At 42.6% G+C, this 21,893-nt stretch overlaps 2 protein-coding genes across 10 annotated transcripts; one reads left to right on the top strand and one right to left on the bottom strand.

The window, feature by feature from the left end:
• Window positions 1-33: 33 nt before the first annotated feature.
• LOC126542971 (BPTF-associated chromatin complex component 1) lies at window positions 34-8,849 on the top strand. 4 transcript variants are annotated; one of them, XM_055077522.2, is made up of 6 exons: window positions 412-649; window positions 929-1,023; window positions 1,822-1,923; window positions 4,310-4,455; window positions 4,888-5,018; window positions 8,631-8,849. In XM_055077522.2, the coding sequence occupies exons 1-5, from the start codon at window positions 626-628 to the stop codon at window positions 4,980-4,982; spliced, it is 462 nt and encodes a 153-aa protein (XP_054933497.1). In that variant the 5' UTR covers window positions 412-625; the 3' UTR covers window positions 4,983-5,018; window positions 8,631-8,849. The 4 variants fall into 4 exon arrangements, with proteins under 4 accessions (XP_054933498.1, XP_050046061.1, XP_054933497.1 ...); XM_055077523.2 differs by lacking the exons at window positions 412-649; window positions 8,631-8,849 and adding an exon at window positions 34-126 and having other exon boundaries at window positions 4,888-5,067; XM_050190103.3 differs by lacking the exon at window positions 8,631-8,849 and having other exon boundaries at window positions 414-649; window positions 4,888-5,067.
• On the bottom strand, window positions 6,119-21,698 carry LOC126542969 (succinyl-CoA:glutarate CoA-transferase). Of its 6 annotated transcripts, none has more exons than XM_055077517.2 (11): window positions 21,481-21,698; window positions 21,332-21,404; window positions 21,135-21,208; window positions 20,935-21,020; window positions 20,802-20,852; window positions 20,623-20,743; window positions 17,763-17,998; window positions 9,564-9,829; window positions 9,146-9,248; window positions 8,652-8,709; window positions 6,119-6,372 (listed from the first exon to the last, which is right to left on the bottom strand). In XM_055077517.2, the coding sequence occupies exons 1-11, from the start codon at window positions 21,581-21,583 to the stop codon at window positions 6,230-6,232; spliced, it is 1,314 nt and encodes a 437-aa protein (XP_054933492.1). In that variant the 5' UTR covers window positions 21,584-21,698; the 3' UTR covers window positions 6,119-6,229. The 6 variants fall into 6 exon arrangements, with proteins under 6 accessions (XP_054933492.1, XP_050046056.1, XP_050046057.1 ...); XM_050190099.3 differs by having other exon boundaries at window positions 21,332-21,392; XM_050190100.3 differs by lacking the exon at window positions 21,481-21,698 and having other exon boundaries at window positions 21,332-21,420.
• Between the last annotated feature and the right edge of the window lie 195 nt (window positions 21,699-21,893).

The raw sequence follows: 21,893 nt of genomic DNA, 5'->3' as shown, positions 1-21,893 counted from the left end.
TGTCATTATGTACGAGACCTGAGGTGCGAGCAAATACCGGGCAAATAGACATACAGGGTCTGATTTAAGCAGGTCCCTGCCAAGTCGCTGCCTTGCCTCATCTTGCTGCTCAGGCGTGGAATGGCGGTAATGTTGTTTTCCCATCTTCTGGTAGGAAAAGTAGCCACTTGCGAAGAGTTTGCCATGCTAGCTGTAGCCAGGCTAAGTCACTCTGGCAAGACCCTTAAGTTCCACAAGATTTAATCATTTAATTATGGCGGCACACCGTGCGCAACAGGATCGCCTTGGCTTGTCTTCAGAAACTTTTTTTTTTGTTTATGCAATGTGGCCATGACGTCGTTTTTGGTAACTGCAGTCTGCTGCAAGCGTACGTACAACTAGCCATAGAGTTTTTCTATGCTACAGTGTACTAGAATTGCTTCTAGTTCACTGTATCTATGCAACCAGCACCAAGAACGTTGACCAGCACCTCCTCTATTTACGTAGTGAGCACATAAGCCGTAGACCACGTCGTAGACAAATCCGGTTATAAGATGGCGGCGCTTACAATGGCGTTAAATGTTGAACTGTAGCACTCGTAAACAACTTGCAAGGCGTTTGACACGCTCTACGTTTGGCGGTAAAAATGAGTCATGGGAGTGCAAGCAAGGTAAGTTTCTATGCGCGGCGAATCGTTGCTTCTCTGGATCGTTTCTCTTCCTTCATCAAGAGCGAAATAATCTGCAGAGACAAGCAAAATTTGCCACAGAAGTTTGAAGCATGACAGTTGCAGACGCGGCTGTAAGCGTTTCGCGCTGCAGCTGTAAGAAAAAGTGGCAGCTTGTTTGACGTGTGATCCTTACGAATTCAGGGGTTAATCATTCTTCTACGTTAAGGTTACCTGGCCGCTCCAAAAAGTGGCCGCGCCGTTTTTTGTTGTGTTCCGCAGGTGGGGGAAATTTTCACAGCCGCGGGAGCTGCGTTCACCAAGCTCGGTGAACTGGCTGTGCAGCTGTACTCTGCTTCCGAGCCATCGCCAGCCGGGTGAGTATTACCATCAGCGCCTTCTGCTTCGACTCTGCGTGCGGAATTGCGATAACTGGTCTGATACGAGCCTTGACCGTGCCTGCATCGAAAAATTCATTTGGTCCACAGTCAACAGCACAATGAGACAATACCCAAACGTGTCTGGTGCCAGATATAGTAAAATAACGCTTATATTGGAGTATCGTTGCGTAACAATGTGCAGCGATGGGCTGAACTACGTAGCTTCGGAGGAGGGAAAACGGTACATCGGCGCATATAACTGAGACAGTGCTGTTGTTAAACCATTTTAATATGGTATTAAGTGAACTTAAAGGCGAGCCATACCCGCTGCGGTAGCTCAGTGGCTATGACGTTGCGCTGCTGAGATCGAGGTCGCGTGTTCGATTCTGGCCACGGCGGCCGCACTTCGATGGGCGAAAACGTTCGTGTACCGCGCACTGGGCGCACGTTAAAGAACCCCAGGTTGTCAGAATTAATGTGGAGCCTCCCACTACAGTGTTCTTCATAATCAGATTGTGGCTTTGACACGTAAAGCTCCGGGATTTAAGTAATGTTACTCTATGATCCATTTAGGATCAGCATCATTGCACGTCTGAGTTTCGCACCTGTTTGCTAGCCACGAAAATTGCCACTCAAACAATACTTCTCCACTACCAACTGTTGAAATTGTTGCATGCGCTAAGTGTGTAAAACTAGCAAGGTTTGACCACGCTTTATGCAAGTCTCGTATCATGCCCTCGTGCGTCGTTTGCAAGGAGAGCCAGAAGTGGTGCTGAGTTGGTAATGCCCACGCAGGGGCAAGTGGACTGACGACGAGGTCGAGATGCTGCGCAGTGCAGTGAAGCGCTTTGGAGACGACCTGAATAAACTTAGCGATCACATAAAGAATCGCACCATGTAAGTTCGCGGCCCTACAAGCAATGCTGTTTGTAATTTACTGTGACATTGTCTGTCCTAAGCACAGATGTACAGAAATAGATAGCCTTATTGTTGCTTTTCTCTAGTTGATGCCTAATGTATCTTTGTACCTAGCTGCAGTGCTCAACTTTTATGTTGAAAATGAACACTGCTGCTAAATGTAGCACTGTCGCAAAATTGCAATTGTCCACCTTTCTGCTGCTCAGTGATTACATTTAAGGAGATTGATACTAAAGCACAATACTAAGTTGTGCAGCATAAGTATATCATGCTTCTGCAATAGCGAAGTGGCCACTCTTACCACGAGAAGACGCTTGGTAACACAGAAAAGATGCAAAACTTAAAGACGAGTAGCAAAGCAGTCTTGAAGCTCCTGTACCTGCTCACCATGACATTGTGAATTTTCATTACGTCTGCTCAGGCCGAGTAATTTTTTTCTTGGCAAGAAGGCTGTACTAGAATTCTAGAAAAGCCAAAGAGTCATCCAGCAAGTTTCTAGGATGTTTCCTGCACTAAGAATGGCCAAAGTGGACAAATGTACTTTAAGATCCATAATGTTAGACTGATGTACTGGCACCAAGATTAAATGTGAAAATAAAGAAAGGAAGTTTGTCCTTTGTATTGTCCCCTAGTATTAAACCCTCTCCTGCGAAATGGGTGAAAAGAGAGCTCTGAACAAATACTTCACCAGTTTAAACTGATTGAGTAATATACTACAGTTTTCATTTCAGAGTATGCCATACTGCTGTGTGAGTTAGCTTGTACTGTCTGAGAGTATAAAAAGCTAGTATCTAAGTACTACCTTGATCCCTGTTAGCAGAAATGTGGGAGCACAGCCATACATTGAAGCAAAGTTGCACAGGTGTGGCTTCATGTTGTCTGCTACATTATTTTGACCCACAAGCCTATGATGCAGTGAAGCGAAGTGCAGCTTACGGCAGGAAGCCATGACTAATCATCACTGGGCCTGTGCAGGTTTGCTTTGATGTGTGGTCGTGAGCTGTTGTGTTCACACTCACAGGGATCAAGATAGCACACAAAAGGTTATAAATAACCATGATCTTTCTTTGCGCTGCTGCATTTGCTTGCATTTAATAGTGCCATGCTTAATGAGCCATGATTCTAATTTCAGCGCACCTTGCAGTGAAATGAAGCTCACAACAAGCTTCACCTGTTTTGTAGAAGTCTGCCATTTTAGAGTTGTTGGCAGCTATGGCCATACTCGATTGAGGTTGTGTTCCGAGTGCAGTACTTTCCAGCAATATGACACCTGTATTGCAAGTGTCTTTGTGATAACCACAGCATTCACATACACTTTTGCTCAGTGGTGTATGGTGTGTCATGTGAGCGCACCTTGCAGTAGTAACCAGGTGCTCCATGTTAGCGAACAAGCTGAAGCAACATTTTGACCTTACCTGAACTGATTTAAATATTTCTATGCAGTATGCATGTCATGGTAATGATGTTGTCTGGCGTGCTTGTGTCAAATTCCGGTTTCTGTAGACAAAAACCACTTTGAGCACTATTGCAAATTTGCTGGCCAATCCCTCTAATTCCGAAATTAGGCAGAACACATCCTTTGACAATTATCTGCATTAATGTGTTTGGCATTCAAGTGGTGGCGGATATGATCTGTAATTTGGTCATGGCAAATTCATTATTAGTAGAGACTTTAATGTTATGTAATTATGGAGTGGGAGTTTTTTATTCAGGAACATACCAGATAACCCAAGTTGTCTACTAGGTCAGACAGCAGCCAGTTGTCTATCTGCACATATTCCCAGTGGCCCATGTTGTGTTCTTGGCAGGAAAGCAGCCAGCATATAGCTAGTCACCCAAGCAAGCAGGCAACTTGGGTCACTGGGACAAGCAGTGTAAAGACATAAATAGACAGGTACAAAGTTTCTGAAGTAGGCGAAAAATGCTAATCTCATAAAAAGTCCTCCCACGAATGGCTTGATTTCTCACCGACTTCTGGTCAGATTCTAGAAATAAACTATGTCATCACTAGCACACAGGTCATTATTACATCTTAGCCTGGCATACTCACAATTTCCTCTAAATTTTCAGAGAATTCTTTCAGACATGCAGCTTCTTCATTCACATACTTTGGTTCTTGAATAAAGCATTCCTAAAGATTTCTTCTCATCTTTAATAATGACACATTCACCTTTTATGCATGCACTATCACAACATGGTTTTCTTGTGCAGTCATTGTTGGTTAAGTGTTGTGTCGAGTCATCAGTAAGCAAGTTTGGCAATGTTTCGTTAATTCACTTGCCAGATGGCAATGTGCTGTATTTACTAGTTAGGTCCTGTGGTCTTTGGTGCAAGTTTTGTGTGCACACGTTATGGTTCCCTGCAGCAGTCAGATCAAGAACAGCATGAAGCGTAAGGCATATGAGGAGGCAGGCATCCCCATCAAAAAGGCACCGCCCAAGGCAGAGGCAGCACCACCACCTCCACAACCAACCTTAGCCGCTGGCCTGCAAGCTGCTACAAAGTCTGCTGGTGAGTTATGAAGCCAAAAGGGTGAATGCAGATGTTTGCAGAGGCTCACAGAAATCGATTTAAAAAAATTGAATCTTATCTTTTTTTCTTCTTCTTATATCCTTGCTTTGTTGTTTGCTGAATTGAGTAACAATAATACTCTGTGTAGTTAGTCCTTACAGACATTTGTAATAAGTGTTCGCTTTGTTTCACACAAAAAAAATCACTGTTCTTGAATTACTCTTAAGCCATCTGGCAAGATGTAATTGAAATTTGGATTTAGTGGCTCAAAGTTTTTCTTAAATCTGCAGCTCCTTCTGTATTTCATTGGGATCACTAATGTGTGTCATATTTTCCTTCTCCTTTTTCCTTAAAACTTAAAAGTGTCAAAAAGCCTATGAAGTTTCTCATCTAAGCAGTGTTTGATTGGGCTTCCTTGTGTGTTCTGTGCAGACATAACGCTGAACATGCTCAACGCAACCGAGACTGAAGTAGATGTTGAAGGCTTGGGAGGAACTGGCAAACTTGACTACGACAGCTCCTCCTAAAGTAGTCAATCACCGGAACATCATCCACAAATTCATGTACAAACCATGCCTCAATGCAAATGAATTGCATCATTGATCAAATATGCACCCCGTGTTTGTCTGAAAATGAACCAGCATTTGCTTGGCAGGTCATGGATATGTGTCTTAGGGACACATCGTCAGCTTATCACTTTATGGTTCTGTCACTGTTAAAGTCGGTAAAGAAAACCGTGTGTTGTACTCATTCCCAGCAAAGCATGGAAAGCCGCATTACCGCAAAAGAAGAAAGCCCTTTATCTCTGTTCTAATTAAGTTCTTCTGTGCAGGCTTCCTTTATAGACATTTCACTTTCATCACCTTGGTGGAAACCCACCCTTGAAATTTTGAGTTGACCAGGCATGGGTGTGTCCAAGTCAAAAAGATTCTTTTTAAGTGTCATGTAGGACGCTGCTGCTAGAGCTTTTTGAACAGAGTTGCAGACGTCCATTGTGGTCACACACTAACAAAAACTAAGGAATGCTTTAGAAGTATCATTGTCTGAGCATTGTGTTAAATACCAAATGCAGCTGTGTTCTTGGTGGCCAATGCCATCTAAGTAGACAGTTCATGGTTCATCCTGCATTCCTAATACCTATGGAGAAGTCATGCAGTCAGCTGTCAAACCCTATTAGCATTGTGCCAAGTTTATCTTGGATAAGCCAGTCACAGCTTTAGAGCACTTGTTGAGTTTGTTCTAAAGTTCATAGATAGGATTCTATAATTCTGTATGTGCTACGTTGCACACACTCCCATGGAAATTACGCTAATGCCCAGCGACATACGACATATGGTGTGATGTTTGATTTCTTTTTTACTAAGAAACTGCAAGGAATCATGAGTCGCTTAATGTTTATGATGTTGAGATTCCTTGGTTGCCATATTTTCACTCATGCTAGTGGCAGTCTTATTTACAGTATCAAATTTTAGTTGGTGGCAATTTCAAAAGGTCTTCTTTATATTGCTTTGAAGGGCATGCATAATTGCTTACTGAACTTAACTTCTAGGAGTGCACTTATGCAAGTATTGCGTTTCAGTATGCTCAAAAGGTTGTCCAAAATCATGCCAGTCATAGCTGAGTGTATAGCAGCATGCTGTGCAGTCAGGAAGCGGGACACGGATTAAAAATACAAGCCTTTATACAAAAAGAATTATTTTTCTGTCAGGTGGTACTTATAAGAAAAAGTATATTTGTGCAAAACTGCACAATTTTCAACATTTTCAAGTCTTTGTCACGCAATGACCTTCTTTGCTCGAAGTCGGGCGATCTCATCTGCAGTAAGGTACTCTGACAGCACTTCATCTGTGTGCTCTCCAAGTAGAGGTGGGGGTGATCGAACTTGGTTCATGCCATCACTGAACTCCACTGCAGGGCCTGCATCATTCACAGTTAGAACGTCACCATGCAGATACCACATTGTTAGCAGTAATGTCCAGATTATTAGCTTTCTAGAACAATGCTTCTGCAACATACCATTTTCATATCTATTAACCATTCCCTTGAACTGTGGTCATTAAGGGTTACGGACTGGATTCCGAGGGAAGGGAAGCGTAGCAGGGGGCGACAGAAAGTTAGGTGGGCAGATGAGATTAGGAAGTTTGGAGGGTCAACATGGCCACAATTAGTACATGACCGGGGTAGTTGGAGAAGTATGGGAGAGGCCTTTGCCCTGCAGTGGGCGTAATCAGGCTGATGATGATGATGATGATGATGATGAACTGTGTTTTCTTTTGTTCTTTTCTGAATTAGCATAGCTGTTGCTCATTTTCTCAGATACTATTTTGAACTGGCATTCCAATATCGGCAACGAATAACTAGCACTATGAGGTGGTACACAAATAATTTAAATGCAGAGCGTTTGTCCGGATTTGCAAGGTGGAGTTTTATTTCAAACCAAAAGTTATATTTGGCTGCACGTGTGAAGTGTTGCCTTTGTGAGGCCCACCAAGCTCTTCCCAGGTCAAAAATCTTGGTAATATTTCACTTGCTCATTGTGTAGTGATTATAAACATGTATTTTTCCCTTTTTTTCTACTGTTGCAGTGTTACTGCCTGTTAAAACACGTTGGCGGGCTAGTTGGTTAAAATCCATGATAGAGTGTATAGGCGCGACTGAACGAGGACGTAGAAAGAAACATACCCAGAGACAGCGCTTCACTTTCAACTATAGATCTTATTTTCGGTTTAGGTTTTCGTGCGGAATTAGGTTTTTGTGCAGAACATATGTTGGTCAAACTGGCAAATGCATCAATGAGACATTAAAAGAGCATCAATATAACGTCACTAGGGTAATCTCAGGTCATTTTGGTATTCATTGCCGAGATTGTTCCTGCAAACCCATGTTTGAAAGTACTTCCATTCTGTATAGGGCTTAAAGCAGGATGACAAGGGAGATTGTGGAAGCTTACAAAATTGCAAAATTACAGGAAAGGTATGTGAGCAAGCCATCAGTGTTGCTATCTGAAAAGGAGATACGATTCCTCGGTTTATCTTTGTAACCATTGCAGTATATGTTTTCACCATGCCCTGCACATGCGTACAGTTCATCGATATGCACCACTGAATGTTATTTTTTTTCCTGTCACGTTTGTTTCCGCACGTACAGTATATACATATATATATATATATATATATACACACACACACACACACACACACACACACACACACACACATATGCATATGCATGCATGCGAAAATGAAATCTATAGTTGAAAGTGTAGCGCTATCTCTGTGTATATGTTTCTTTCTACGTCCTCGTTCAGTCGCGCTTATACACTCTATCGTGGTTACTGTCTGTGATTTTATTGCTTTCAACTGCTGTTCTTTCTTTCCTTTTTTTTTTTAAATCCTTCTTTTCAATGCTTCGATTTCCATGTGTCATAACACCAGATACTGTTATTCTTACTCTTGGCTACATGCTCATGCTTACACTGTACCAACTGCCATATTGAATCGTGCTAATGAGGAGCTGTGCATACAATGTGACTTTTCAGGCACGAATACCAGAACTGCACACACGTGTTGGTCACATTGTTGCACCTTGGTATGTGGCCACTGCTGGTTCTGGATCATTTATGGCTAGTGATAAATGGCAGCTTTTGTTTCCTTCAGTCATGATATCAAAAACATTGATTCTTTTGTACCTTCTTTATAATGTATCTGTTTAATTCAGATCTTCAATTTCTATGAAGGCTGGTCTGTATCTGCAATATCAGAAATTAGGCTTTTTAAGTGGTTCAATATTTTGCTGCAGTTGGCCTTTTAGCTGTATAGAAACAACCTTTTGTTGACTTGTGTGTGCTGACTAAGTCTGTGAGCACCTTTACACCTTTAGTAACGTGAAGATGATAATTTTAAGTATTTATACACATATGTACAGCACCTGCTAAGGTCGTTGTACTGAGGCACAATCACAAATGTGCATTGGTGAGATCATACAAGATACAATGCACAATTACAGTACATTTTACAGAGCATAACATAACAAAAACCACAAAATACATAGGCAGGACTATTGCCTTCCACGTCGTGACAGTGGTGGAAACAACTGCGAAAATATGTTAAAGGAGTACCAGATAAAACTTAGTTCACCTTTGTGCAGCCTTTTACGGGCTTTGTTTCATTGTACAGGATCAAGGAAGAGGAGCTCACCGACTAAGGACACTGTGCCAGCAGTCTTGTGCGGAAGCTTTACCACCATTTCCTTGCCCTGCAAACGTACAGCTCACTCTGATAATTGCTGCATGGGCATGCTTAATGCACAGAAACACACATACACTCACAAAAAAGCCACATATATGCACAGTTTGTGTAAACTGTAACAAACTAGTAAAAATATATTAGAATTTAGCATGCATCTGTGTTTTATGCTCTAGTGTTGCAGCACATTGTGACCCAGTATGCAGCAATGCCTAATTGCAGTCTCAGATAAGCATAAAAGGCATTCCCACTCATCCCTTCACAAATTTCTGTTACCTACTACTGGTAGCATGTCTGCAGAAGTAATCATTAAAAGCATAAATGTATTTCTGATCTATGCTGGCCACAATGAAGAGAGGCAGGACACCAACTGTGTGCCTCCCAAAGTTGCACTCAATTTGGTTGGTTGCTAATGTTTGCTGGTGCACTGCTGTTTGCGCACCCACCTGAGGATCTTGAAACACTTGCTGAATGGTGTTGATGGGCCCATACGGTATGCCAGAGCCTTCAAAAAGCTGCAGCCACTCCTTTGTTGTCTTGAGCTTAAACCTACAAAATGTTTTGGCAGTTTTAGGGAGGTTTCCAAAGTCACTTCCTGCGTGTTGTCAGCTCTGGTGTTGGCCTGTGAATGTGTACGTCAAAAAGTTGCCCGTAGTCAAATTCCTTCTGTTACATTCTCCTCAGAGAAAGAGTACAGCTACGATTGTAACATTTCTTTTTTTTTTTTTTTTTTGAATTGACCAATTTCGTATTACTAAACAACAGCTGCTTACAGAAAGAAAATGCTAGGCCCATTTTACGAAATTACAATTTTATGCACGTTTCTTTATCTTGTTGTGTCACATCTCCTACACTGCTACTCACTTTTTATTCAAAATTTCAACTAGGGCATCCCTGTTTTGGACACGGCTTGGATTGTCTTTGAAACGAGGATCAGACAGGAGCTCATTAACATCCAGGACCCTGCAGAAGACCTTGAACTGGCCTTCACTTGCAGCTCCCACTGTGATGTAGCCGTCCAGCGTTTCAAATGCAGCATATGGCACAATGCTTTCGTGGCTTGTCCCATGGCGGCTGGCCTCAAGGTTAGCATTGAGGTAGTTGGAAGCTATGTTGGCCAACACAGATACCTTGGCGAGAAAGAAGCACCGTCACATCACATGTCTTATCATTTGTTCATGCTCACACTTGCTCAAATGCCATATTTCTTTACCTTTACAAACTCTTCCAGTAGAGGCTTGTTATGAAAATGAGGCATGCAATGTTTACCACTTGAGTGCACACTGAGCTCACGATGCCTTTATATCCTTTCAGTTCATCTGCAATTTCTGGACTAGTTTAGGAGATCGAGAACTTTGCTGTTGGTCGAACTGGTGCAGCATGGCAGCGTGCATTTGCACATTGCCATTTGCTTCATCCTGTTCGGGCTTCTAGCAAAATTAATTTATAGAATTCCCAGCAATTACAGGAAAGTTGAGCAGGCTTTGTGTAACAAGTGCCAGGCTCCCTGCAAAAACTCGTTATCAACTAGTTCTCAACTGTGATGACCTTGTTGAAGGTGTGCAGAATGATTTGGACAGACCTTACTTGTAAAAACAGAAGTGGCCTCGTGTGCATACCTGCTTAATTTTGTTTCATCAAGCTGTTTCTCTGCACAGTCATCACAATTTTGGAGTTTCATTAAAGCTCCGGCTATAAGTGTGAGGATGACATGTACATTGCATGTAGTGAAACCTCTATGTAACGAACTTCAATATAAAGAAGTCTAACTTTTCATAACCTCTTGTCCATAGAAGACCATGTATTTAGAATCTCAATATAACGAAGTGTGTTTGTACGTGATTTCAGTATAACGAAATTTCGCTTCCACGGACGCAGATGGTCAAATGATTGAATTCCAAGTGGCTGCTTGCCAAACGTACCCTCAAATCGCGCGCGGCGCGACAAGAGCGACCGCCGAAGTAGAGCCGCATCATGTTCTGTATTGGCAGCGAGGACTTATGGAGTTGCTATCTGTCGGAAGCGCCTCGCTTGCATAGTAGGTATATGAGGGATAACGCGATGCACTCATCAAAAGTTTGGCTGTCGGCACTCGATGCGGGAGCCCTCCTGAACATTTCTGTAAGTACTCTCGAAACAACAGAAGTTCTTTACTGTCAAAATAATAATCTTGGGCAAACAGAAAGCATAGAATAGTTTACAGACGCTATCTCTTTATGAAATATGTACAGCGAACGCCCATTGCGCGCGGTCGCCGCAATGGGGTCTTTCAAACCGGTTTCTTGTGTGAACGATAGGCAGTCGCTGAGAGCAAACTATGTGAAATATACTCTTATAGCGGGCTGTCTGTATAACCAAATGGCGCATAACGGAATAAAGACACAATGCAGTGATCACACGAGTTCGCAGCGACTGACTACGCACCTGCATGCATGTCCGTGCACAATGTTTCGCTTTCTCTGCAAGCGTGTTTTCGCACCCTGCCGTGAGCTTTAGGCCATGGCTTATGAGCATTTGAGAGTACACAAGCAACCATTGTTGCGTGCATCCTATCAAAGCTGTTCAAAAGCTAAAACAAAGGGACTTCGATGCCTACGGCGACTTGTAATGTGCCGTAGCGGCAATTCAGTCACCTCTTTTTTTTTTTTCTAAATTCTTGGACATGTCAGTATAATTTTTTATCAAGTTGTATCGCACTGTATGTTTATCGGTCTTCTCAGCAAGCAATTTCTCATTACTTCTTTTTCTTAACCCAGTACACATTCATTGTTTGAAGCTAACAGAAATAGCATATGCCATGCTCTTTTTTGGTGTGCTTCTTACCGTTTCCATTCCAGCGAACTTGCCAGTACCTAGCATCAACAAGTTCATATATCAAAGCTTCATGACATTAGCCAGGTAGCACGTGTGGGCGAGTGTCTCAGTGTGCACTTTCTGCTACTCACTGAACAACGCAGCACCGACGCCGTAGCAGAAACCTTCCTCTCGGAAGTGCTTGCTGCACACCCGACTTGTAGCTGATGGCTGCTTGCCGGTTCCAAGTTTTGCGATCCAACATTAGTACCTTCTTGTCCCGCGGGTACGTGTAAAAGCTGACACCGGGCTTCGTTGCATACGTCCGGCACTGCGGCACCGAGCAATAGCCTACCATGTTGGACGCCTTCTAAGGCAGCCACTACCTATTATAGTACTTTCAGATGTTGTCAAATAGACATCCGAAGTGGGAAAAGCTCCCCTCTTAATTAGAACCGCAATGCAGGTGGGACTTTCATTTTCAGCTCGCTTCGGCGCTTTCAAAGCAGCTGATGCGGCCGCTGTGTCCACGTGATCCCTCGTACCACGTCATGCCGATGGCAGTGCCAGCTTTTCCAGTGGTGGAGCTCACCTAGGGTACTAGACAATGGTCGAGTGGGCCGAAAGGTGTACTGGATGGATGTTATGAGCTTCCCCTTTGGAACGGGGCGGTGGGTTGCGCCACCAAGCTCTTGCTATTATACTGCTTAATGTCCTACCCAGATTAAAAAAGAAAAGGAAAAAAGAAACAAATTCCCATAACCAAATTATCTGACCCCCTATGGTGAACTTTGTTTTGTACACCTCCGTTGTTTGTCGTTTCCCTACTTCCACCAATTTTCCAATCGCCTCTTACTAATCTCTGTTGTGACACATTTACTTTCCCCCTGCTCTCGCTGAAACCAAGGACTTCAAGGAGGCCAGCGGTGCCTAAATCGACCGCTGGGCAGATATCTTCACATTCTAACAAAACTTGCTCAATCTTTTCCCTAGCTTTACCACAGCAAGCACATGCTTCTTTTCCTTCTTATATCTCGCTTTATAAGTGTGTGTTCTAAGGCATCCTGATCTCGCTTCAAAAAGTAGTGAGCTTCCCTTTGAGTTATTGTAAATTGTTTCTTTCCTGATTTCATTTTTTCCTCTTAAGTAGTTACTCATGGCAAGTTTATTTTCCATTACCGCCACCAATGACATTATTTCAGCCTCTCTGACTTCCCGCTTGACGTTCTTTGTTGCTGTGTTGCTCACCCAGAGGCCCCATACATGGTAAGTTTCCTAGTTCTTTTCCTCCACTGTGAATCAATGTTTTTCGTGTACAAGTACTTAAAAACTCTCCCAGCCCATTTACTTTCTTCCATATGCCTCAGTCGTTCTTTGTAATCAATTTTACTGTGAGCTTCCCTCACTTCAAAACTTGTCCAGCCCATATCACCCTGCACAGCTTCATTTGTAGCCTTTCCGTGAGCGCCGAATGCGAGGCGTCTCACTGACCTTTGGTTGCCATCGAGTCCTGATTGTACCCCTGATTTCAAGCAAACAACCGCATTTCCAAATGTAATTCCTAGAGCCATAGGTGGAGAGTTTTCATTTTGACGAGGGGGGGGGGGACCAGCTTTCTGAATCCCATATATATATATATATATATATATATATATATATATATATATATATATATATATTTCTTTCACTTGAAGAAACTTAATGTGACTTCGAAGAATCGAACACTGAAGTGACGGCATTATATGAGTATATACAAGACCCCATAGTGGGAGACAGTTCAAGTTCACACCCTGAGTCCTCTCGGTGGTTTAATCTTTTTTCGTGTAATTGTCGCGTACTTGGCTATCACTAATACTGCTTCGCCTTTCCGGCGAAACTGCAGCCTCTCTCTCTCCCTTTTTTTCTTTTTCTGTGAGTCCGAGTCTAAGCGCTACTGTGCATGACTGCTGTTGAGTCTTATTTTGAGTCAATGCGGCTTGGCCTCATTTTGATTACTAAGTGAATTATACAGTGTTCTCCAACTATCATGCACCAAGACTTAAAAAAAGAGCAGTTGCATTACTCGAAGAAAACCTAGTGCATATTGTTTCCAGTACAGTGGAGTAGCCACCAGTAATTATTTCATTACTGAGATTTAATTTGGTAATTGCAATTAATTATGTAACTCGAGAAGTGCTGTCCTAATTTTCAAAGTGTCAATGAGGCATTTGTAGGCACCCCCAAATGACATCTAACTGCTGTGCTTTCAGCAACGTAATAATTGCGTGAATTTTTTACGACTGGCAAAGAAACCTCGCGAAGTATGAAAAATACCAGGCGAGTGTGCTCCCACCCACATCATAAAGCAGCACCCTCAAATAAGCTGATTGAAAGCAACTGCATTGCCTGTCACAAACCCGAAGAGACAGTGCACCACCTTGATAATGGTACGGAAGGAGCACCAACAGCAGATTTCGCGGCTTCGCAGCTATTCCTTCCTCTCATTTCGATGTCACACTTATTATCCATCTCTGAAGGCTGGCTGATCACATTGATAACAAAAGCCCCTTGATTATGCGGCCGAAGCGCCACTCTGACCGCGCACAAAATGCGAAAAGCAATGTAACAGGCATAGAATTTTTTCAAAATCTCAGCTTTGCTCACACTGCATCGAAAGAAACCACACCGCATCGCCAGAAACTTGCTTCGGACCAAAGCCAAATTAATGTGACCGTTTTATTTTTCTTGAAAGTGTATACGTGCTGCAAAAACAGGCTCGTGTCAAAAAATGAAAGCGAGCTAAGCTGACCGGGAAGTGACCAACGTGTAGAGAAAATGCAAAAGTGATGCGTGCAAGAAAATAAATATACCACTTCTAAATGAGCCGAATTGGCAATCAGGATGTCGGCAAAAAAAAAAAGAAAGTTAGATTCCAGTGCGCCCTTATTATCTATGAATTTGTAAGTGCCGCTGAACACTAGCCTAGAAGACTTGTTTGAATAGGACTCCTTTTTTGCAGCTATGCAGTTTTGTGTCTGTTTTATCACATCTTCAGTGGCTTTCTTGATGACCGACGCCGGAATTCTACGGCAGACATCCATTATCTTTGCATTGAAATAATCTGACGTCCATCTCGATCATGTAAGCACGATCTTTCACATAACCTCAAAGAAAGAAATCAAGTGACGAGAGGTCAGGTGACCTAGCGGGCCAGTTCACAGGCCCGTGCTTTCCAATCTATTGCGCATGAAAAGTCCCATCCAGCCAGTTTCATGCTCCAGAGGTAGATGTTGCTGGGCTAGTCGGCTGTTTTGCTGATACCACAGAAGTGGAAGACGTGACAGCGGGACTTCGCTGAGAAACTCATCCACCACTCCTTCAAGAGTCTCGTCATTGTAACGCTGTCCAATTCAGTGTCTCATCGAAGAAGATGAGACCGATTATAGCACCGGCGTAAATTCTGAACTGCACATTTAGCAACTACTGATACTGGTGCCGACTGCGCTTTACCCAGTACAGATTGGAGTCCCTCTAATAGTGTGCATTATGCAAATTTGCCTAGGCATTTCTTCACGCACGCACTTCCACCATTATAGATATGCCATGCTACCATAAGACGCGTATCTTCATTCTTATGCCTGTACAATATTGCGCATTCATCTAACTCTGGCGTGCAGTTACAATCTTGGCAATGTAGGGAAAGATTAGAAGGCGATGTCCTTAACGTGCACCTTAACAGAAGTACAAGAGTGTTTTTCCATTTCGTTCCTATCGAATTCCGTGACCTGGTTTGAACCCGTGAGCTCGTGTTTAGCAGCATAACGCCATATTCACTATGTAGCCACTAATTAGGCTAGCGCGCTGCTTAATTTTTTTTTAAAGTATGGACTACACAAAAATATACGACTTATGGGCCAAAGATTAGCATATATAATGGCTACCTAAAACCGTTTTCAGCGCCCGAGGTCCGGCAGCAATAAGAGAACCCGTACCAATTACTCTGCATTCTGTTATGCGAGGAAGGCAGAAACATGAATGGAATGTTGTGCTGCAGTTTTATATATATAAGTATACTTCCCGGAAATTTGAGTACATGGCACCGGATGGAGCATATATGCTTCATTTGTTTGAAGCGGTAAGCAGAAAGGGTAAATAGATTTTTTTTTTTTTTTTTCATCTGCGTTTCGCAAGACCTACTGATGGAAAGCTATATGCGCAAAGACACCTACGAGAGATACATGCTGCTTAAAGGACAAGAAAAATATTTGTTCTCCACAGGGAACCGTAGAATGACATTGTAGAATTAAAGCCGACACTGCGGCCGCAATGCTCGCGCAGTCACCGAGCAGCATTAAAGATCAATAAAATGAAATAAAGAAGAGAAAGAAGGTACCAATACGTGTCACCCAATTATAAACACTATTTGGGTGGTCTGATAGCAAACAGTAGCGCGCGAAGCAGTACGAACGACCCCGTCGAGCAGAATCGCCAGCAATTTTCAACGGCGCGACCGTGATGCGGCCCGATCCATTTAAATCCACTTCGATCGCAGCGCCGCCCCAGGCGCTCGCCCCACTCGACCGTATTCTAGCTCGCTTCCAATAAAGTCCAAGTGCGATAAGATCCTATCGCACCCTGCGCACTTTGTGCTTTCGGTGTGAGTGAAAGCGCGGTGCCGTGGTAAGCGCGGCTGAGCGCATACATGGCGCATGCGCAGCCGCGCTTAGGCGTATTCTGCCGCGTGTGCAAAGAGTGGGCGTGCCGAGACGGCGTGACATCATACGTATCGTGTCTTCCCGCGCGTTCGGTATTGGAGATTGCGTAATCTCTAGTTTCGGTGACCCGGTGGAGCGGGGTCGAAGCATTCGATCCCCGCTGCCGGCGCTTTTCATGATGGCGTCGTCCCATTGCAGGCGACGCTATCACCAGCGGCGACGGAGTGCACTCAAAAGCGTGGCTGGCTTCGCTTAATTCGTACCGCTGATGTGTAGATATCGTCGACGTGGCATTAGACCGTATCATTCGTCACCGACTCCCAAATTCATTAAACTGAATTGTTTTCTCATTCAAATTTGTTTCGATTGCCCGATAATTCGGAAAATTTTGCGGCCCCTTTCGGTGTACGAAAAGTCGATCAGCGACTGTACTCATTTACATAAACATTCGAATTTCAATACAACGAAATTTCAGTAAAACGAAGCAAATTGCCGATTTTGCCTACTTCGTTATATTGAGGTTTAACTGTTATAAGATACAGATGCTCAAGACAGTACTCAATTGCACAGGTCAGTGCATACTGAGGAAACTAAAACAAAATTTTTCAATGGCACTCTTGAGTGTATTCTGCATTTGGTGCTGTCAAAAATACACCTAAGCCTTCATCTAAGAATCAAGCACATCACTAAAACAACATTTTTCAACGGCATTCTTGTGTGTATTCTGCATTTGGTGCTGTTAAAAAGACATGTAAGCTTTCGTCCAACTAAGAATCAAGCACGTCACTGAATTCATATACACAAAGTGCAAATTATGGCATTACATTTTTTGTACCATGTATAAATGCAGAAATGGCATACAAATGTAAAGCATGATAAAAGTACAGCTAAAAAAATAATAGATAGAAGCTAGGACCAGATGTTCTTGTGAATCATTAATCAATCATGAATGAGTCATTATTTTAATGATTTTTTTTCACTTGCTCAAAAGTCTCTGCATATTACCGGTAGCGCAGTGTACGAAAAGAAAAGAATTGAAAAGTGGATTGTTACAATATATGACCCCTGTACTGTCAGTGTGGAATTGCCAAGTACATGTCTCTAGCTAGGCAATAAAATAGTTAACGCCATCTATTACAGCAGGGTGACAAGATTATAAACAGTATGAAAGTATCAAATATATTTCAAGCTTCTTCCTCCCTCTATTGCATAGTACAAGCCAGCACTGATTCTCTTGGGCTGTTCATTGTTATTGAACTATGTACTGCACAAAACTGTGGGGTTGGAAAGCAGAGTGAACAGAATGAAAAACGCAAATGAACTCAAAGAAGTGCATTATCTTTGCTCCATGCCTATTCATATTTTCCTTTCTGTTAGGTCTATCTGTTCCAGTTGGTTCATGTGGTACATAGTACACAAACAATGAACATCCACCAACTAGCCCAATTCACTGCTCTATCAGGCTGGGTTGGCTGGAGACCTTGTCTGCTACACATAGGGTGACGCTGACCCAGGAAGACTGCCCAAGCATTTGACACTACTGCGTACACCTCATCAGCAGTGCTGACATACATACTTGGGTTGAGAACAAATTGCAGTTGACCCATTGTCCCTTGCCTGTGCGATTTCGCTGCAAAAGTGCAGCCATGACAGCGCCGTGGGCATACAAGCCAGTTGCCAAGTCTGTGATAGCAACACCGACTTTGCATGGTTCACCTCCATGGGGTCCTGTGATGTGTAGAAGACCTCCCATAGAGGCAGCGATGACATCATAGCCTGCACGCTCCCTGTATGGTCCCTTCTGTCCATAACCTGCAGTTTGGGCAGATATAAACATATTTGCAATGAAAGCATCTGCAGCAATTTATTCAAACAAAAGTGACCTAGAGCCACACTCTCACAGCTTACATTACACTAAACGCTATGATATAAATATGTGCATACATATATATCTAAGAAAGTGGACAGATGTTGCTGTCTCATGCTCACATTATAGGGCACCACATACATATTGCAAAGGTTGTAAGTGCAGCTTGTATTCCATGCTTGTTTCCCTGTTTATTTAGACTATAAAGTTTTGGGACAAAATTTAACCCTAACCAGCAATTCATTTGTTTTTTGTTCCTTTAATCTTCTTTTTAAGTTTATTTCCCTTATGCTTTCCTTGACTTTATTGTCTGTTGGTTTCATGTAGTTCTTGTTAAGCAACTGAGCCCCTCATTTCCCCTGATACCTACACATGTGCTTGTGTGAATAGCGAGCATTTGAACAAGTAATCTTAATTAATACTGCAATGTCACAAGGGACATTCCTGTACATGATAGGCTTTTGGAGTGCACAGTAGTGCCTCAGACTATTGGAAGAACTGGCAACAGTATATACTGTTATAAACTACTTGTGTATCTATATCATTATACTTCTAACTATCATACTGTTGGTACAGTAGTGCCTTTAGAAACATTGTCTGATGGTCTTTCTTTGGATCCTGAGGAATAGAGGCTATCACGTGATGTCGTCATTCATGTCTAAAGATGGCTTCCATGTGGCACACAGAATTCTCTCCAAGGGTAGCACGTTGGATTGAGGGGCCTATTTTGGCCATGCTTATGGTCCTGCGACAGGGCAGCCATGACAACAGCACAAGCCATCCTAGATATTTACTCAGGAAAGCCCTAGTGTACTGGTCTGCTAAACCATATATATTTGGATTATCCAAGTCATTTTGGTTGAAGCCTCAACATAAGCATTGTTGTAGTGGGTGCTCAATGAAGAAGTACATGTTCAGTGATGCTAGGTGTCAAGTATAGAATTACTATATACGGGTGGCACACTTGTGCATAGCGGATTACATGTGAAGAATTACTTGTGATCAATTACATTTTATAACAATATTGTAACTGAACAATTACATGGTTTACTCGGTAGCACTCACTATAATTCAAATACTTTATTTTAGTAATCAATTACATGTAACCAGTTACATTATTCAGCTTTGAACATTTACACTTGGTGGGAAATTGTTCAAAGGTCATACATTGTTCAAAGGTATGAAAACATGTACACGGGTTACCTCCTTCCTGCAATTAGTGTCCTGCAGTTATGCCTCGATCACCTAAGCTTTTCAAGCAATGTTAGTGTTTGCTGGCATCCATTATAATTAGTTGTTTAAGTTTAAATGGCTAACAATTGAAAGGTGCCGCTAGGAGGTCCACCAGATGTTGGCCGACAAATTGAAACACCGCTTCTACGGCTCGATGACAACAGCCTCTTCGGACATCGCTGTCAGAGAATTATCCATGGACGACATTTCAGTTTTTCACTGGCCCTTTTGGGAGCGCCTTTCTCTAGCCTCAGCAACAATGAAGTGCTGTGCTTCATAGGGGACCCAGACAACGAGAATCACATCATTGAGTAACCACAATGTTGTGGTGGCATTGATGGTGGTGGGCTTTAGGAAATGCCAAGTTTAGCCTGTCGATCAGATGAATTTCTCCAGCTGAGCGTCTCTTGCAACATTACTGCAGTAGATCACCACATGTTAATCAAACCAGTCTCTCTTAGGAATGCAACATGAAGACTTGAAGCTTTCTTGCGGGCTATAACTACCCCTTCTGGGGACACAAAGTGTTGCAGGTGATGCTGAAAGTAATTTTTCGGAAGTTTATTAAGCAGAGCGTTCTTTTCACCTCGGTATTTTGGGCAAACCACAGAAAGTGTTCAATGTGTCCTGCCTGTTTGCATGCAGTGCAGTTGGGAGAATAGACATGCCCCGTCTTAAATAACCGTGCTGATGTATTAGCAGATCCTAGATGGCGAGCATGGTGTTAGTGCATTACAACAGAACACTTCTCTCTAGCACACACAGTGCGAGTTTTCAGTGTCGTTGCCAGATGCCTTCACAAGAAAATAAGGGAAGATTACCGAAGAAAATTTCGAAAAGTAATAATTAGTGAGAATAATGTGTGAAGGGCTGCAGAGGATGCATTGAAAGAACCAGTGCAGCTTGTTTTATTTACTGTATCTGTGCAATATTAATAAATGTAAGGTGGAAAGTAACTTAAAGTAATCAAATGTTTAAAGTAATTGCTCATTTACTTTCTTGGGGCTGTAATTAGTAGCAGTAACAAATTACATTTTTTAATGTAGTAATTGTAATCGGTTACTTTTTTTGTGTAACATGTAGAAGTCTGATAGGTGACCTCACTGCTCTGTTTTGCGCTGCCTCTGGTTTATTTACAATGTACCTATGTTGTTTCACTTTGGCTAGGTGCCTGCTACCATTATGCAATAGCTACAACACCACATAATTCCTTTAGGAGATAAAACTTGTTATTCTTTGTATAAGTTGTAGCCTAGCTTTTGGAAAATTGCACGACTGATAATGGAAGACAACCTCTTACACCTATGCGTACGCTACAAGCTTTGTCTGCATATACCTGTTATGGAACAATATACAATTTGAGGTGCAACAGCCCTGATATCTTCGTATCCAAGACCAAGGGAGTCTAGCTTTCCGGGAAGATAGTTTTCCAGTAGCACATCAGATGTCCCAGCGATCTGTTTCAAAAAGTTTAAACAGTCAATTTTGTGCTCGTTGACCAGATAAAATGCTTACCTTCTTTATCAGACTAACGCCTTCAGCACTTTTCAAGTCAACGGCTACGCTCTTTAAAGAGAAAGGAGGGAGCGGAGGGAATACTGTTGATTCACGATGATGAGACAAAGAAAGGGGAAAGTGTATGTAGCACCTTTTTGTTTCTGTTTACTGACAGAAAATAGCAGCTTTGATTTCCTAGAAAAGGCGGTCCCCAGTTCCGCGTTTCGTCTCCGACACCTGCGATGCAGAAAACGAAAAAACTGCTGATCAGACTTGCCGATGGCGGTGTTTATAGCTTATACAATATTCGAAACTGGCGCCGTACATTAAGACGAAAGCTCCCATCCTTACCCGGTCTTTCGATTTTTATTATCTCTGCACCTAGGTCACCAAGAATCATGGAACAGTAAGGGCCCGCCAGTATCCTGAAAACAGTCGAACAGTGATCTTGTATGCCTGAATTCAGTATGACTATTAATGCATAACGTGACAGGAGCAGCCAATTTTTACAAGTCCTGCAGGCTCACTAAGCATTTTTTTCACCTCACCGAGTCAGGTCGAGTACCCGAACTCCCTTCAACGGATCCTCGGGACGGCCCGTCGAAGAGGCTGCGTAAAGTTCTACTGTCAATAGCATCCGTGTTCGCACTGAAACACACACATTTTTCCTGAGTTCTGTAGGTATATGGCGTTTTACCTCGTATTGAAGTGTAGGTGTGCGCCGCATGAACATCGTGGAAATTTTTCCGTAATGTACGTACGACAGCGTTCGACCTGCATTTCGTTGCTCTGAGCGACATTGGCGTTTTATGTAAGCACCGTTGCAGATACAGATTTATTGCTAAAGTACAAACAAAATGTCTAACAGCTGTTGTGCTCGCCCACGCTTGACTGATAGCAGACTAAAGTGCAGACGCAAATTGTCGCCGTGATGCATGTCGCGATGGGGCCGATGGTAGATACGACACGGACAAGATTACCGTGCAAGTCTAAGACGACGAATAAAAGACAGGCAACACCTTTAATACGTTACTTTTTATGGTATACAGGTTCTAATATTTGTTGTAGGTTGTAATATGTGTAATATTGCTTTACTAAAATGCAATATTT

This window comes from Dermacentor andersoni, chromosome 2 (assembly GCF_023375885.2).
Source record: "Dermacentor andersoni chromosome 2, qqDerAnde1_hic_scaffold, whole genome shotgun sequence".
In the NCBI taxonomy this organism is placed as follows: Eukaryota; Metazoa; Arthropoda; class Arachnida; order Ixodida; family Ixodidae; genus Dermacentor; species Dermacentor andersoni.
The sequence above is the reverse complement of the archived record's forward strand: the minus strand, read 5'-3'. Positions and strand labels throughout refer to the sequence as shown.